The sequence below is a fragment of the Leuciscus leuciscus genome, assembly GCF_965113295.1.
Source record: "Leuciscus leuciscus genome assembly, chromosome: 20".
NCBI classification, from domain to species: domain Eukaryota; kingdom Metazoa; phylum Chordata; class Actinopteri; order Cypriniformes; family Leuciscidae; genus Leuciscus; species Leuciscus leuciscus.
In genome coordinates, this window is record NC_138744.1 from 16,841,658 (window position 1) to 16,859,231 (window position 17,574).

The 17,574-nt window shown below is 38.5% G+C and overlaps 1 protein-coding gene across 1 annotated transcript in view; it reads left to right on the forward strand.

Moving 5' to 3' along the window:
• The first annotated feature begins 2,659 nt into the window (after positions 1-2,659).
• The window catches only part of efna4 (ephrin A4), a 52,815-nt gene continuing 37,900 nt past the window's right edge, over positions 2,660-17,574 (forward strand). The window contains exon 1 of the mRNA XM_082149597.1: positions 2,660-3,263. Coding sequence (XP_082005723.1) covers positions 3,145-3,263 — 119 coding nt within the window. The 5' untranslated portion in view covers positions 2,660-3,144. The remainder of the gene's footprint in view (positions 3,264-17,574) is intronic.

A 17,574-nucleotide genomic window follows, 5' to 3' on the forward strand; every position in this document is an offset into this window, starting at 1 on the left:
CGTGGCATGGTTGTTGGTGCCAGACGGGCCGGTCTGAGTATTTCACAATCTGCTCAGTTACTGGGATTTTCACACACAACCATTTCTAGGGTTTACAAAGAATGGTGTGAAAAGGGAAAAACATCCAGTATGCGGCAGTCCTGTTGGCGAAAATGCCTTGTTGATGCTAGAGGTCAGAGGAGAATGGGCCGACTGATTCAAGCTGATAGAAGAGCAACTTTGACTGAAATAACCACTCGTTACAACCGAGGTATGCAGCAAAGCATTTTTGAAGCCACAACACGCACAACCTTGAGGCGGATGGGCTACAACAGCAGAAGACCCCACCGGGTACCACTCATCTCCACTACAAATAGGAAAAAGAGGCTACAATTTTCACGAGCTCACCAAAATTGGACAGTTGAAGACTGGAAAAATGTTGCCTGGTCTGATGAGTCTCGATTTCTGTGGAGACATTCAGATGGTATAGTCAGAATATGGCGTAAACAGAATGAGAACATGGATCCATCATGCCTTGTTACCACTGTGCAGGCTGGTGGTGGTGGTGTAATGGTGTGGGGGATGTTTTCTTGGCACACTTTAGGCCCCTTAGTGCCAATTGGGCATCGTTTAAATGCCACGGCCTACCTGAGCATTGTTTCTGACCATGTCCATCCCTTTATGACCACCATGTACCCATCCTCTGATGGCTACTTCCAGCAGGATAATGCACCATGTCACAAAGCTCGAATCATTTCAAATTGGTTTCTTGAACATGACAATGAGTTCACTGTGCTAAAATGGCCCCCACAGTCACCAGATCTCAACCCAATAGAGCATCTTTGGGATGTGGTGGAACGGGAGCTTCGTGCCCTGGATGTGCATCCCACAAATCTCCATCAACTGCAAGATGCTATCCTATCAATATGGGCCAACATTTCTAAAGAATGCTTTCAGCACCTTGTTGAATCAATGCCACGTAGAATTAAGGCAGTTCTGAAGGCGAAAGGGGGTCAAACACAGTATTAGTATGGTGTTCCTAATAATCTTTAGGTGAGTGTATGAGTGGGAAGCTCGGGATCTTAACGAGTTGTTTACCCATATACGAGGGTGTTTCAGTTAAACATGGCGAAATACCACTATACTTAAATGTATTTTGCAATGACATTATCAGGGTTTTCTATTTGCAAAGAAGCTAACTGCCTGCACAAAATATGAAAGCATTTTAATATATATACATAATATGTAACGATAAAGTTTACAGTGGCTTCATAAAATAGTTAAAAACAAAAAAGCAAAACACACCTGATGCACGTTCTTTGTTCTTCATTTTCTAGAAGTAGATTTAAAAACATTGCTGTTTTTTGTGTAATTAATTAAGAGAAAGTACGCCACCATCTTCCTTATGAACGTGACTGAACGCACCTGACGTCTTAAACACAACTTCCTACCTCGTAATTCATTCTAATATGCCGATTTGCTACTCAAGAAACATTTCCTGTTATTATCAATGTTGAAAACAGTTATGCTGCTCAATATTTTTTGTGGAAACTCTGATAAATTTTTTTCATAATTTATAGAATGTTTAAAAGAATAGCATTTGTTTAAAATGGACAACTTTTGCAATAATGTAAAAGTATTTACTGTCAATTTTGTGGGGAATAAAACCATTAATTTCTTAAAATAAATATATAATTTATATATAATATATATTTTATATATTTTATAATCTAAAGGCCCAGAATGGATCACTGCTGCATTTGGAACACAGTAAGCCTATATACAGTTAAAATCTATTATGACTTTTTCAGTAGAATACAAAGGTAATTTTAGGCAGAATGATATCTCGTCACCACAATTTTTCAAACTTTTTACTGTAACAACAACAGTAGGGTCACATGGGGAAAGATGCCCCCCCGGGGTAGGATAACCCCACCTTAATTTTCAGTACTTTTGATGAATGGCTATATGATATTTTAAATTTTGTCATTTCATCTGAATATCAACATTTGTGAGATTTAGTCAGCCGAAACAATTTTGAGATTATTTGATCTAATTTTGTGTCTCTGAAAAAATAGTGATCTATGACACTGTATTATGTTGAATACGTTTTTTGTGTCTATTTGTAAATGAGGGATTTGGACACATTAATGTTTTTAGATTTGTGGAGTAAAAGTTTTTATTTTAAAGTAAAAAGATAAATTTAGACCCTTGGTGTAAGATGACCCCATGTCTTAGACCCCATGAGGAATGTCGTGTAGTCCCTACCAACCATTTGTTGTAGCTAGTCCTTAAAAAGCAATTTCTTTGAAAGAAAATATCTCCTTTTGCTTTGAACTTTGAGCGTTGTAACTTTGCAGATGTTGTTTATGCTCAAACAGTAATATTACACACTAACTAAATTTAAAAAAGTGAAATCATAATCAACCACCCCTTTAAAGGGGGCATGTTCCCCCATGTTACCCCTATAAGATGTTTAATAAAAAAAAATTGGTTCACGAGGAAGAAACTTACTTGAAAGACTTTTGACCCATATGCAGCGAAAGTGGAGCTGTCAGGGAACTGTGTGTGCAGCACACCTTCAAAAGCTATGGAATGTTGGCCCCGCCCCTTAGATCATTGATTGGCTCAAAGTTTCAACGCTCACGCACCCGTGTCCTCCGCCCTGCCCAGAAACGCACTCCAGTCACTCCTAATCACTGTCAACTATCAACGGCCGTGATTGAGAGCGTCCCGCGTCTACAAACAATTGTCTCCTCTTTTCTTGAGAAGTTTGGAGTTGCTGTCAAACTTGGACCTTATAAACCAACACTGGATTTACACTTGAAGAAAAAGTTATTTTTATGTCAGCGTAAAGTGGAATGACTACTTATCAAATCTTCACCAGGAAATACTAAACGTCACAAGGAATCGCAAGAATGTTTATTTATGAACTTGTCAATATGTTTTGTGACTTTATAAACTAAAACGTGCAACTTCTTGTTGCATTTAATAAGCAGAACATGTCTCTCTTGTAAAAGCGTTCAGAGTTCCTAACGACTTGGGAATTCTGTTTCTCTTCTAGCCCAGTAAAAGTTCTTCTGCTGGGTTTTACTCAGAACTGAATCTCACCTCAGTTTAAACTCGTTTCATAAGCGGCCCACAAGGGCTTGGACGATTTCAGTCATGAACGTGCCAAGGTGCTCTGGAGTTTGCGCTATGATGAGACTTCTGGCGCTGGTTATACACGTTTTGTCAACGACAGCAAAGAGACACGTTGTATACTGGAACACTACAAACACACGGTAAGTTCACAATTACCTTTAATTCATACTCATCGCGTTGACTGTTTCCAATGAACCTCATTACGCAGGATTGCGGTTGCGTTCCCTGTGCGTAATTCAGCGCGCGATGCTCTTCGGGAGCTCAGCCCAGTAAATGTGAGGTGACTAAGCCCAAAAATGCTCCCAGATTTGTGTTGCTTCATGTCTGCAGCCTAAAACACACCTGCACTTATTAAAGGGTTTAAAGGGTTTAAATGTGGTAACGTGTCCTCCCATGCCTCACTGTTTCCACCAACCAAACTTTGATGTAGGCTATTAATCCTTAAAGGTACACTGGGTATTTTTTTTTTCTAATTAAAGTTTTATGCATAAAGAAAGAAATGAACCGCTTTTTTGATAAATTAACGCAAATTATGTACAATCACATGAGATGAGCAGATTAAGAAAATATGGGCCACTAAATGGGCGCTGCCATTTTTAAATCACATGACCATGGAAGTTTTGATTATAACTTATTATTATTTATATTATTATTAAATGTTTAATGTATGTGCTTTTCAGTCAATTTACAAAGCCTCAGTTAATAAATGTTGCTGCATTAAAGGCGCAGTAAGCGATTTCTGAGAATCATTGTTGAACACTGTTGATATTTAAGGGTACCTTTACACAACAACGATATGCTTAAAGGGGTGGTTGTTTATGATTTCACTTTTCTAACTTTAGTTAGTGTGTAATGTCTGTGTGCAACATCTGCAAACAAAGTTCAAAGCAAAGGGAGATATTTGCTTTTAAAGAAATTGCTTTTTAAGGACTACAACAAAAGGCTGGAAGGGACTACAGGACATTCCTCCAGGGTTAGAGACATCACCAACCCTAGAATTTACATAAACCCCGCCCCTGGGAACGTGATTTATAGATTATCATGACAGAATATGCTAATCAATGACTAGAAGATAACTACACGTAAGCTACCTAAATTCATTAACTCACCATTCAGAAATGTCCTGTTGCATTCTACATGTAGTCACTTCTTGAGTCTCTCCATCTTTGTCTGACTCTGGTTTGAACATAAAAGGCTAAAAGCTTTTGAAATTTTCAGTGCATGTGTGTGAGGTAAAAGGACTCAAGTGGTTGAAGCTCCGCCCTCTGTAGCAGCTCATTTGCATTTAAAGGGACAGACACAAAAACGGTGCGTTTTTCCTTACCGTCAATAAGTGACAATTTTAGCATGCTATATACAAATATCTGTGGGGTATTTTGAACTAAAACTTCACATACACACTCTGGGGACATCAGAGACTTATTTTACATCTTGTGAAAAGGGCATTATACCACCCCTTTAAAACGGAGAAGTTTTTCATTTGTGTTTCCTGCGTACAGATGACACCATTGTCAAAACGATCCCCATTCAAACAGATCCGCAAAAATGACTAAAAACGCTGTATTTTGCCAGGCCGTTAGATGGCGATGAAACACTTTAGACTGAAAACGTAATATGCATGTGCATGACGTCATCATCTTTTTTCGCGTTTTTGTTGTTTACACGGACACTGTTTTTGAAAAACGTACACTTTGAAACCCGTTTTTAAAGGTTTGCATTTTGTCGTGTAAATTAATGGCCAAATCGCATACAATATTTTACGTTTTTAGTTGAAAACGGTGTCGTGTAAATAGCCCCTTAAATCAACCCCAAAAAACACACCCCTCCCTTTATTGCGCTGGAAAGCTTTTCTAATATTAACGTCTTAAAGCTCTTGCCTGATCATAACCCTTCTTTTTCCACTGATATTCCTCTGACCTTTTATGGTCTCTCAGCCATTTTATGTCTCTCAGCCATCTCTTTTTCAACAGTCTTTCTTCAAATCTCCCACTCCCTCACTCTCTCTTCTCTCCCATCATGAGTGGACACGCCCCCTATTGCTGATTGGCTACAAGTTTGTTGTGGTGCACAGTCTAATCCACTTTCAACAGCGTTTTTCAGAAATCACCTACTGCACCTTTAAGTGTGGAAACTGTTCCCCACATCTGAATATGCCTACTTCCGTACTATATGGTTGTCAAATGTACGTCAAATGATTAGTAGTTTTGAATTCACAATATTTATAAATCGGTATGCAAATAAAATCTCAGATGGCTGAGATTCTGAAGTGCTCATCCATTGGACAATTTATATCCTAAATGAGGACATGGAAGAGGATTGTCATATTTATTAATGACAGGGAATGACGATGCAGCTGAGGTTGTAGGTCAGATGGCATGACGGATGTCCAGATTGTATTCATAGGCTACTTCATGCATACTTACTGTATTAAACATACTTTTAGTTTTAAAATGGTCAAAGAAGTTCTTCATAAAATGCAGAGTACTCTTACAGTGTGCAATTTCCATTTCCAGTGGTTTTATTAACTAAAACTAATAAAGTTTTTTTTTTTTTTTTTACATTTACATTTATTCATTTAGCTGACGCTTTTATCCAAAGCGACTTACAATTGCTATATATGTCAGAGGTTGCACGCCTCTGGAGCAACTAGGGGTTAAGTGTCTTGCTCAGGGACACATTGGTGTCTCACAGTGGATTCGAACCTGGGTCTCTCACACCAAAGGCATGTGTCTTATCCATTGTGCCACCACCACCCACTTATTTAAATAAAGCTGAAATAAAATACAAATATTAGATGAGAAACATGAAGTTTAATAACTAAAAAGAAAATTTGAAATATTGCCTTGGCAACTAACTGAAATAACATGAGTTTATTATATAAAAAAAAAAAAAAAAAAAAAAAAAAAAAGCACATTAAAAAATTACTAAAATGGAAAAGATAAAAATAAAGACTAATTCAAAAACAGTAATAAATACTAGAATAGTATATAAATAATACTAAATGAACTGGCGATTTCGGACTCTGAAAATTAGATTGAATCTGGGAATGTCTGTTATATGGATGTTAGTAGAATGAGACTAGGGAAAACAAACAAAGAGGATCAAAACAAAAGATAAACAAACAGCCGTGGTGTGAAGCGGCAGCAGTTAGTAATTATCTTGTGTATCTGTGTTCCAATTTCATTAATTGGGATCAAGGGTCAGAGCTTTTGTATCTCAGCTATATGCTGTAAAATCCAATGCCCTCCGGCTCCTTACAGTCTGGTGAACAATTTCTCTAGGTTTGATCAATTAGTGCTGAACGTAGCACTAATGAAATAAATCAATGTTAATGATGTGTGCTAATCAGCTCTCTTCCTGTTGTGCCACATATCTGTCCTCTGTCTTGCTCTATAATAGTTTAATTGGTGTCATTTGTTAGACTGATGGCACGCTCACCTGCCACTCCAGGTGTTATCTCGGTCTGGATTGGCTGTGCGAGTTTAGGACAGCCTGGAGGGACAGCTGTGCTCCACCCCTCTCGGAACAACTCGGACATGGGAAGCTGTCCATATGGACATGTTTTTCAGCGACAGGCCTCATGGAGTGACACGCAAATAGTTAAACTTGAATCTGGTTTCTTTGTCATAGCTCATTAATTTCTCATCAGAGAAAGAGTTAAAACATATTGTTTTTACATTTTTTTAATAGATTTTTTATTCATTTTCTTTTAGCTTGTGGGCTCACTGACGTACACTTGCAGTCAAGGTTGGTGTGTAGTCGTGTTTAGTCTTGTTACGCAGTGATGTGGTTTATTAAAACAGATTTAGGTAAAGGCATCTGCAGACTAAACATCAACTCCTTTGCTTCAAGGTTCTCCAGCGCTTCAAACAATGAAAACATTGCACAGACATTGATTTGCTGTTTACACCAAATAGTGCAATATAACCAGATTAATGAGGCTCGGTTTTGGATACATGAGCGCTGCAAGGTAGTCATGTAATATTTCATCATGTCAATACTAGAAAGAGTGGGAGAAACTAAAGACTTTTGGGTTTGTCTAGCTGTTGGTTTGGTGTGTATGTGTGATAAATATATAATTTCTTATATTTTTTCTCCTCCTTAATCTCCACTTCTGCCTTTCAGTTGTAACTGAGCTGTGAACTGCTAAGAAACATGTTGCCTTTCATTTATCAGTTGACGTTTTAGATGGCCTGCCAGCCAGGTGGATAAAGCTTATAACTTGTGCTTTGCTCTTATCTGTCACGCTCTCTCTGCTCGCCCTTTTATTTCCTCATGTTTTCTTATGATCTTAACCAAAAAATTGAAACCTGATGCAACGACTTAAAGGGTAACTCTCGCCAAAATGAAACCTAGGGTCTTTTTGTTAATCTACCCGAGGCAAACTTTTGTTTAATAGCATAATTAGAATGGAAACTCCACTTTTAAGTTTGACCGTATTTTCGTTTTCGGTCAAATTGTCTTTTGAATGGGAGTGCTTGGGGCACTACTATGATAGCATCAAAAATCGCTATTTTTAAAACCATAAGAAGGCTCGACACAACATGAAACTTTGCTCAAAGTATCACCAGGGGTTCTACACATGAACTTGAGCATTGACAACATTGTTTGTGTACACAGAGTTTACTAAAAAGAAAGCTTTTGAACAACTCACTGTAGCTGTGTCCGCCGGCATTTTGACAGTCAAAAATAGTCGATCTCCAAATGCAACGTAACGGAGGAGAGTAAAGATGGAAAGCTCCTAAAGCTTAGTTCCATATAAATTCATGGATAATTTGTTGTTTTGTCGTTAGTGAAAATCAATATTGACCTTGTATTTGAAAAACTAAATACTAAATAAAATACTGATGCTAAAAATACTAATACTAAAATGAAATACTAAAATTCAGAGTCAGTTCATTCACATTCGGAGATCGACTATTTTTGACTGTCAAAATGCCGGCGGACACAGCTACAGTGAGTTGTTCAAAATATTTCTTTTTAGTAAACTCTGTGTACATAAACAATGTTCTCAATGCTCGAGTTCATGTGTAGAGCCCCTGGTGATACTTCGAGCAATGTTTCATGTTGTGTCGAGCCTTAAGGCCAATTTATACTTCTGCGTCGAGTGTACGCCGTAGTGGACGTCGTAGGCTACGCACGTAGGCGGCGCCGTCGTGAGCATTTATACTTCTGCGAATGTCTGTGTTGCTCTGCAGTTACACCGCCGAAACGCTAGTTGGCGCGGGTGGGTTTTAATGTTCCACTGTGTTTACATTCCTCGCGGCTGTTTTGAGTTTAGGTTTCTACGAGCAATGGCGACTGAAGGAGTCATACAGATGGCTGTATTTCCGCACTTCTTCAAGCAATCTCTCGGTCACTTGGTCTATTTCCATGGCTCTTCACTGATCTTCGGAATTTAAAAATGGCGGGCGGGCGATGCAGAGTGCAGAAGATCATTCCGGAAATGCGTAGGAGGAAACGCGATGCTATCCAGCCGACCAATCACATATCTTGCGGTCCGCGACGCGTAGTTACATTTTTGAGGAGGTGCGCGTCAGGGTACGGCGAAGGGTACGACGTATGGTACACGTCAATGCGTATGCTACGCCGTACCTTCTACGCGCACCCGACGCAGAAGTATAAATTGGCCTTCAGTGTTTTAAAAATAGTGATTTTGATGCTATCATAGTAGTGCCCCAAGCACTCCCATTCAAAAGGCAATTTGACCGAAAATGAAATGCGGTCAAACTTAAAGTGGAGTTTCCATTCTAATTATGCTTTTAAACGAAAGTTTGCCTCGGGTAGATTAACAAAAAGACCCTAGGTTGCATTTTGGCGAGAGCTACCCTTTAACTCTCTCACACACACTTTTCTTTTTTTTGTCCACCCACACATTTCTTTCTTCTCTGAAAAAAACAAAAAGGTCAAAAAGAGATATTCCAACGCTATCACATGACCAATTTGTACGAATTCGTACGAGTGAGTAGAAGGTGGCTAATTCGTGCAAATTGGTATAACCTCACTCGTACAATTTGTGCAAACCCACGTGATGGGTAGGTTTAGGGGCGGGGTCAGGTGTAGGTCATTCGTATTAATTCGTAACGAATTAGCCACATCGTAAAATTCGATCGGGTTGGATATTCTGAAGACTGTTCTGGTCACTCTTTTCTATACAATTGTATTGAATGACTGAAGCGTTCAAACATCAAAAATGCATCATAAAGTATTTAAGATGACTCATGCACTTTTCTAAGTCTTTGTGAGAGATACTTTATTATTTATTAATCACAGTTTTGTTGTTCTGTAGGGTATATATAAAATCATTCTTAAAATTAATAAACCTTAAAAATAAGAAATGTTGCCTTGGCCACTAACTGAAACGCTAACACTAACACTAACTTCTAAATTAATAAATGCTGTAATAGTATATAAATATTACAAAAAATAGCACCGATTCTTGGATGATCTTCCCCTCTAATGGGCTGTTAATCACTGTGACTCAGTCATAGAGTCAGTGAACAGAACACACGGACTGAACGAATCTTTCAGACCTGTTTCGTGAACTGGATCAGCTACTGTAATTCATTGAAAAGATCCAACTCCAAGGAAATATTTCTTCATGAATTGCAGCACTGATGAGATTTTCAGTGAATAAGTCTATTTTTTATTATGTTATCTTCAGAAGATTTGGAATATAGCCTAGTATGGCCCACTTTTGTGATGCTTTTGCTGCATTTTTGAAACCTGAAAGCTTCTTTTTCCATTCAACTGTATGGAAAAGTGTGACCGGTGCATTCTTCAGAATATCTCCAGAGAAGAAAGTCAGGCAGAGTTTAGAGTAAATGACGACAGAACCTTCATACATCAGTGATATTAAACCGATGCATTGTACAAATTCAACTTACCTTTTATATCTGTTATGTGAGTGTATTCAACTTTTGTGTGTGTGTGAGTCAGTTACTCAACAAGTTCGAGCACATTTCTAATACTCTCGAAATACCAAGTGTCACGTTCTCAACACCTCCCTTTTATCTCTCATGGCTATGTGTTTTACTGCAAAAAACAGTATTTATTTTGATTGCTCATCTTGAAATAAACCATCAATTAATACCCAAGGAACTTTGAATAATTTCAAACGCGTTTGTGCATAATGAAGGATTGTGTGTTTGCATGGGTGTTAATTCATGCGTACAAGCGAACATCAACCCCCCATACACACATCCCAAATACAACATAGTACGTTTTCTCCTTGTTTCAACAGCGAGAGGCGGGATCGGACCTCTCAGGCAGCACGGGGGCGGACGCACCCATGCGCATGCAAATTTAAATTAAAGCTTGAAGATCAACTGTAATTTTGCTCAATCAGGGCTGCCGTGATTGGACCCCTAAGCACGTCTCGTGCTTGGCGAGGACTTCCACAGTTTTCGGATAATCTCCCTACTACTTCTATAAATCATTAGCTACGAGAACCTGTGAACTGTAATCAACAAACCTACTCAGAAATAATCACACTCAGGCTCGCATTCAGAAGGAAGTAAGAAAGTGAACTCCCTGCTGCTTTCGCTCGCTCGCTGGTTATTATGTGGTTTGACTGTATAGCTTAATGCATCATAGTGGATTATATAATTATCCATATGAGTGGAACTATATTTACTGCATGTTTGTTTTCGTCTGTCCTGCCCAGCGTCTGCCCGTAACCTTCAGCAATCTGCAACGCATTGTCATGAACAGGCATTTCCCGATAATGTAGATGACCTAAGAAATAGTTAGGTTGCATAAATCAAAAGAAAATGTTGCGAAAACAGGAAATATTCCTCAACCTTGTACTCGACAGCCTCAACTATGTGCTTATCGCATTTTTCCCTGCTGTGTAATTATGAAATATGTTCCGAGAAACATACCCTCGCACTGCTAGATATAGCCTCAGCTTTTTTTAATTCGCATGTAACTTTTTTTCCATGGCACATTTTTCTCTCTTTGTATCGCAATATTTTATTTGGCTTACATATGTGACTGAAAACTTACTTTTGAAATTGCTAAATTTGGAACTGTGCATCTTTCAGGAGATGTTCCTTTTTCTTCTGTGGTCTCCTATCAGCATGTACTGTAAAGGCCACCTGGCCCAGTGGGTATGAAGAGATTTTGGAGCTTCATAGAGGGACTTTACACACAGACTCTGTCCTATGGCTTGTTCCCGATTCGCTGAGGTCCAATCGGCTTCTTTGAAGAAGTCCCAGCCGATAGAAGTTGATGGACTGAGAATGAAACGGATATAATCTTATAAAACGGGTCTTGAGCGGTGGAATTTGGCCAGACCTGGTAGGGATAACCTTTCAGTCTACCTGGGAGAAAGTCATATTCTGTCATCTGGTTAATATTGTAATTTAGTGATTATATGAGTTTCAGATTTCTCTGTGTGATTGCACAGGACCGGCTTCCCAGCCGTCCCGCTGCACACAGCGAATAGAGAGTATCAATATTTTCTGCCTTGCCTGGATATTTGGCTAATACCCACCGTACAGATGTTATCAGCAAATACACTCCATTATCTCACACCTCCACATTGGCCAATAGCGCTTCTCTCAGCGTGACCACATCAGTATCACTCACCAGTTCCCTATCCTTTACATGCCTGGTTTTGTGCACACATGTATGCGCATGCATGCTCCGTTCCGTTATTAGAGGCCGAATATGTTGCCAGTCTGTATGCCAGCCAGTGGCCTGAATGTGTCTTTTGGAAGATAAAATGAAGTTTTAAGTTCAATGTGTAAATTCAAATTCCTGGTGTCTGAAGGGTTAATTTGTTAAAGGATTTTTGGAGCCACACAGAGTATTTTGCCGACTTGAAAGCAAATTGTGTTCTTGTGCCAAGACAAAACAGCCACTTGCTCCATAAATGAAACATTTAAGAGCTAAATTACTTTTTAGTTGCCAAATTATAGAATTGCTTTTGAAATACTTGTTGGTTCAGAAACTCTTCAGGTCATTGAGTGCTTCTTGTATCTTCTAACAATAGTCACTGTTAAATGCTGTGATGAAGGGACATTGTAATATAAAGACTAGTCTATGATGATTTAACTTAACTAAAATGTTTTGTAGTTGTATTGGTGTACTTTTTCCAATTTGATGATGTCACTGTTGTGATCCTTATTGTATTTGCCTTATTAAAATCAAAACACATATTTTGTAAAACTATTTCTGACTTGATGGTTCTAACATGTCCTTACTGTGCTAAAATGTAACGGCACAATATTTTTTTTTAGATATATTATTTTATTTGTATTCATTAATATATAAAATGATGCTTCAGTTGTGAACTTGGTGATGGCTCTGAGGGATTCACTAATTGAGTGAGTCTCATTCAAATTTGTTTGGAAACTAGTTCATAACAGTCATTTGTTTGCGAATCATGCTGTTCATTGTTGCATACAGGAAACACTGGAGATGATATGAGTCACAAAGGGTTTTAAATTATAAAAAAATAAAATAAAAAATTGATTGCATTTGACAAAAGCCCTGACAAAAGCAGTCTCATTGCTTTTATAGGCCTATGTATAAAATATATTTTATTATGCACAGTAAGCAGCTCAAATGATTCACCTCCCTAATGCTATTGAAGCGTAAAGACACATCATGTGGTGATTGCAATGCATGCATATTTTCACTAGGACAGGTTTTTGTAGTCATATTGTTGGGGAGTTGTTCACTCCGGTTAGTGTTTGATGAGGAATGCAGGGGTGGATATGGCCATGGTTGAGGATTCATAACTGAGAACAGTGTTTTTCTTCTTTTTCCACGGAACTTAACCTCAGGGTGCCCTCTTGAAAATACCTCCAACTCAGTACCTGCGCCAACACTTCAGCAGGCAAACTGAATTATTGCTGGATATGTGGGTTTTACTGTGTTTGTGCAATCGTATTAGCCTGGCTGGGAGATATTGCGTTTCTAGCATTGCCTGTTGTGAGGCATCAAATGTGGACCGGAAATCTTATTGTTTTGGCTTTCAATATTACACATGCAGAATTGTTTAAAGGAAAAGCTACTTTCTCTAGGGAAACACACACAGACACACAGCTTCTTTCCTGTGTAGGATGTGAAGGATGCTCTGTCTCTTTGAGACTTTGATCTTGTGTGGTGTCCCCTTTTTGCTGCTAATGGACATGTATTATCTGAGAGACAGGGAGAGAAGTGCCTGATATACTGTTTAAGCTACACCTTATAGACATCTGATGGCTTTCTGATGTCTGTCTGCGAAATTCCGACACTTTCTTTTCCTCTTTTTCCTCTCTACCATTCCATGATCATCATTTACAAATTTTCCATGTTCATTTTCTTTGTGTTGTTCTAGTTGTATCGACATGAGCATATTTAAATTATACATCATTGTACAAAAGTTTGAGGAGAGTAAAAATTGTTTTTTAAGTAATACTTTTATTCAGAAAGGATGCATTAAAATGATAAAAAGTGATCGTAAAGACTTTTACATTGTTACAAACAAATGTTGTCCTTTTGAACTTTCTATTTATAATTTCCACAAATATCAAGTCTGAAATAATAAGAAATGTTACTTGAGCATGAGCAACAAATCAGCACATTAGAATGATTTCTGGAGGATCATGTGACACTGAAGACCGAAGTAATGGCTGCTGAAAATTCAGCTTTGTCGTCACAGGAATAAATTACATTTCAATAGTTCACACGTTTTTTTTTTAAGAGACTTCTTTCTGAAATATTAAGTCTTACTGACCCCGAACTTTTGAACTGTAGTGTATTTTGTATATTCTTTTTTTGGTAATCTTTAATTCATACTCTATATTCTGAAAGAGAAGGCAATAAATGTGAAAATATGTACATTTATATATCAGGTTTGTTGTGCTTTAAATACAGATGAATTGATAAAACAAACCTTTAAAAGGAATAATGTGTATTATGCGCAATTTCTTCTGTGAGTTTCCATTTTATAATTAAAAAAAAATGATTGCAGGCAAGAATAGTTTGTTTCTTGTTTTCATTGTGAAAACCTAAAGGGCCAATGGTTTTCACGAGAAGTTTCCATAAAGTAGCCTGTAAGTAATAGAAAAAGTTAATCATATACCAACCAATAGCCCAGCCTTTTTTAATTAGCCTTCTTAGTTACTCATTACCAGAAAGCAAAACATATCACTATTTTATTAGCTGTTATTCTGTCACAATATACCGGAGTAGGCTGTTAAACGAAGGTATGAGTGAAGACAGTGTGTCCTAACCCAATTGATTCAATCTTTTGTTTGTGAACAAACCTAGTGGATCTCTAGCTGTCATGTTTGGGTGTTGTTGTTTTTTTGGCTTTGTGTTGTGACCTCGCGTGCATATGGTTTATGAAGAGCGATTTGTGTATCGGTGAACACATTAACATTTGTGGTTGAATAAAGGGTAGCAGTGTGTGTAAAGTGGGCATGCGTGTTGATTTGTTGTTCAGACTCTTATCTCCCTGTCAAACCACTTCTTCATTCTTATCATAGTGTTTGATTTCCTCCACGCTTTATCTTGCAACTTGAAAAGTAGCCATTTGTTTATCTGATTCCTGCATCAACCCTTTAAAGTCAACATGAAATCAAAATTGACCCTGTTTTCTTAATCAATGCATGTTCTTGGTCTTATTGTGAATGATTCATCAGTGCATGTTCTTCCAAAAAAACAAACAAACTTGTCTTCATAATCATGTTCTTCCTCTGAAACTTCTTTCCTTGCTGATGTCACTGAGGCCATAGATCCAATCAATTCCCGATGGATAAAGTCTCGCCCTAATTTCAATCTTGTTGAATACTGTCAGACATTACAAAAGAAAGATGGAACAACATTTCACGTTGGCTTGAAACATACATGGGTACATTGTTGACTCCTATTTTATTCTACAATTCATCATTTCTCCTCCTTTTTATAGTCCACACACTGGACTTCCTGCTAATCCATCCTTCCCTGCATCATTTTGATCTGTCTTTCACTCTCTGCTGAGAAGGAAAAAACATATATGTCCATTCTGAATGAGCAGAAAGAAGGCAAGCACATTATGTAGGGATGTCAGGAAGAGAATCAACAGTTTCCAGTGCCTGCATCGGTTGGGGAGCCCCTCTGGGGAAGAAGGGGTGAGGAGAGAGGAGGAGGAGAGGGAGAGAGGAAGGCAGGGAGGAAGAGATGTCAGCAGGTATTACTATCACTGTCACTGTGCAGTCGTGGAAAGAAACACACTCGTCATGCTGCTTACCCTAAAGGGAGGACATTTCGGGAATAGTGTGTATCATAAAATTACTATATTGTGAGTTTGTAAGATTTGTGTGTACATTTCTAATATTTTCTTTCTTTTTCAGTAAATAGGTGTAAATGTGAGCGGGTTTGGTTCGTTGTAGGTAAATTATTGTAGTGATCTTTAGATCCAGTATATATTTATCCATATATTGTAGATGGCACACATACGTCTCCAAGATGTCTTTTAAGGGGTGTTCACACTTGGCATGTTTGGTTAGATTAAAACAAACCCTGGTGCGATTTGCTCTGTTAGTGCGGTTAATTTGAAGTGTGAATGCTGCCATCCGAACCCTGGTGCTCACCAAACAAGCGGACCTAGGCCGCTAAAAAGATGGGTCTCGGTCCGCTTCCAAACGAACTCTGGTGCAGTTCGAATGAAATATGAACGCAACACGGACCAAAGACATGTAAACGAACCAAAAATGGGACATGATGTCACAAGATGCGACCCTAAAAGGACAGAATGCTCACGAATACCTGTTTTTTCTCGTCATAGTCGCGATGTTGCCCATCACAGTTTGGTACAGGCATCAGAACCGCATCAGATCGTTTGTGTGTGATGGAGGGATTTGTGTCGCTGTTTTGACTCCTCCACACATTTTTATAAGCTCTTCACGAGTTCTCAGCTGGTCAAAATACCACCACATGTAGGCTAAAAGCAGCATTGTTTTGGATGTTCGGTAAGTTCCGTCGTGAAATATACTGCATAAAGTCAGACCAATCAGGTTATGAACATATCCATATGCTTTTAGGTTCGGTGTAAAAAAAAAAGCCAATCTGAACGCTAAGCGGACCAGGACTACATTTATTTAATTTTTTGGCCCCGGACCAAACGAACCAAGACAACTGAACTACATGTGTGAACACACCCTTAGAGAGCGCTTCATCTGGAAAACATCTGTTGTGTACAAACATCTGATTAACATCTTTAAAAAAGCAGTTTTACATGCATTCTAAATCATAAACATCTTAACATTTTCTAAATGTCTGTATAACATCTGAAAGGAATGACGTACTACAGTACTAGAGATGTATTGCAAATGAGCGAACAATCTTAAACATACATCTTCCAGATGTAAACACACATCTAAGGGCCCGTCCACACGGAGACGCGTTTCGCTGTATACATACATTTTTTATCGTATTGGCGTTTCGTCCACACGGATCCGGCGTTTTCGGAGACTGAAACCGCTATTTTTTTAAACCGGGTCCCAAGGTGGATAAATCTGAAAACGCCACCCTTGCGTTTTCGTGTGTACGGCCAATCCGTACATTTTGTGAAACGATGATGTCATCACACCAAGTGTCAACTAGTCAGACACCGTTAAGTCACAGCATCTACATTTATGGTTTTTCATATTGTTCAACAAAGTTCTTGATTAAAAAAGAAAAAAGAAGCTACTGTGCCTAATATTATTGTTGTATACAGCCATAGTATACAGTGCGCAAGGTTTATGCGCATGCTTTAAGTCTTCTTCTCCGTTTTTAGTGTATGTCTGTGGCAGAATTACAGCACCACATACTGGTCTGGCATGTATACTACATCGTTTTGAGTCGGTTTCAGTGGTTTCGTGTGTACGCAGATATTTCTTGAGACGACGCCGTGTTTACGGAATTTTTTTTTTGAACGGGGAAAAAAAATATCGGATAGGGAAAGCTCTGGCTTCATGTGGATGTGGCCTAATAGATGACTCCATGATGTGTGTGTACGCTCAGCTGTTGACCAATTTAAAAATTGTAATGACATTCCAATTTATTCGAGAAATGAATCTGAACTTGCTGTATATGACTCTTTATGGTATGTAGGTGTGAACTTTGTGTTGGAAAGTTTGTTATTGTTTGATTATACATGTGGGAGGATGACTTGTAATATGTTCTTTATATATTGGGGGGTGTCTATTTTTTCTCTGATTTTGAGTGCAGTAGGACTTTAGGAGATACCTGTACAAGTGTCTAGAGTGGCATGTATGGAATGCTGGTTTCTTGCGCATTACTCTAACGCTCGCTGTGGCGACGCCATGTGTGAACGTGCTGTTCTGGGTGTGTTCTTCTTATAGAAGTGTTTTGATAACCATTTCAGTTCCTCAAACCGGCAGCTCACGATTCTCCGGTTATTAAACAGATTTGTCCTCTCTGTGTTGAAGCATAGCACAATCAAAACAACCAGTGCTGATGATAACTGGG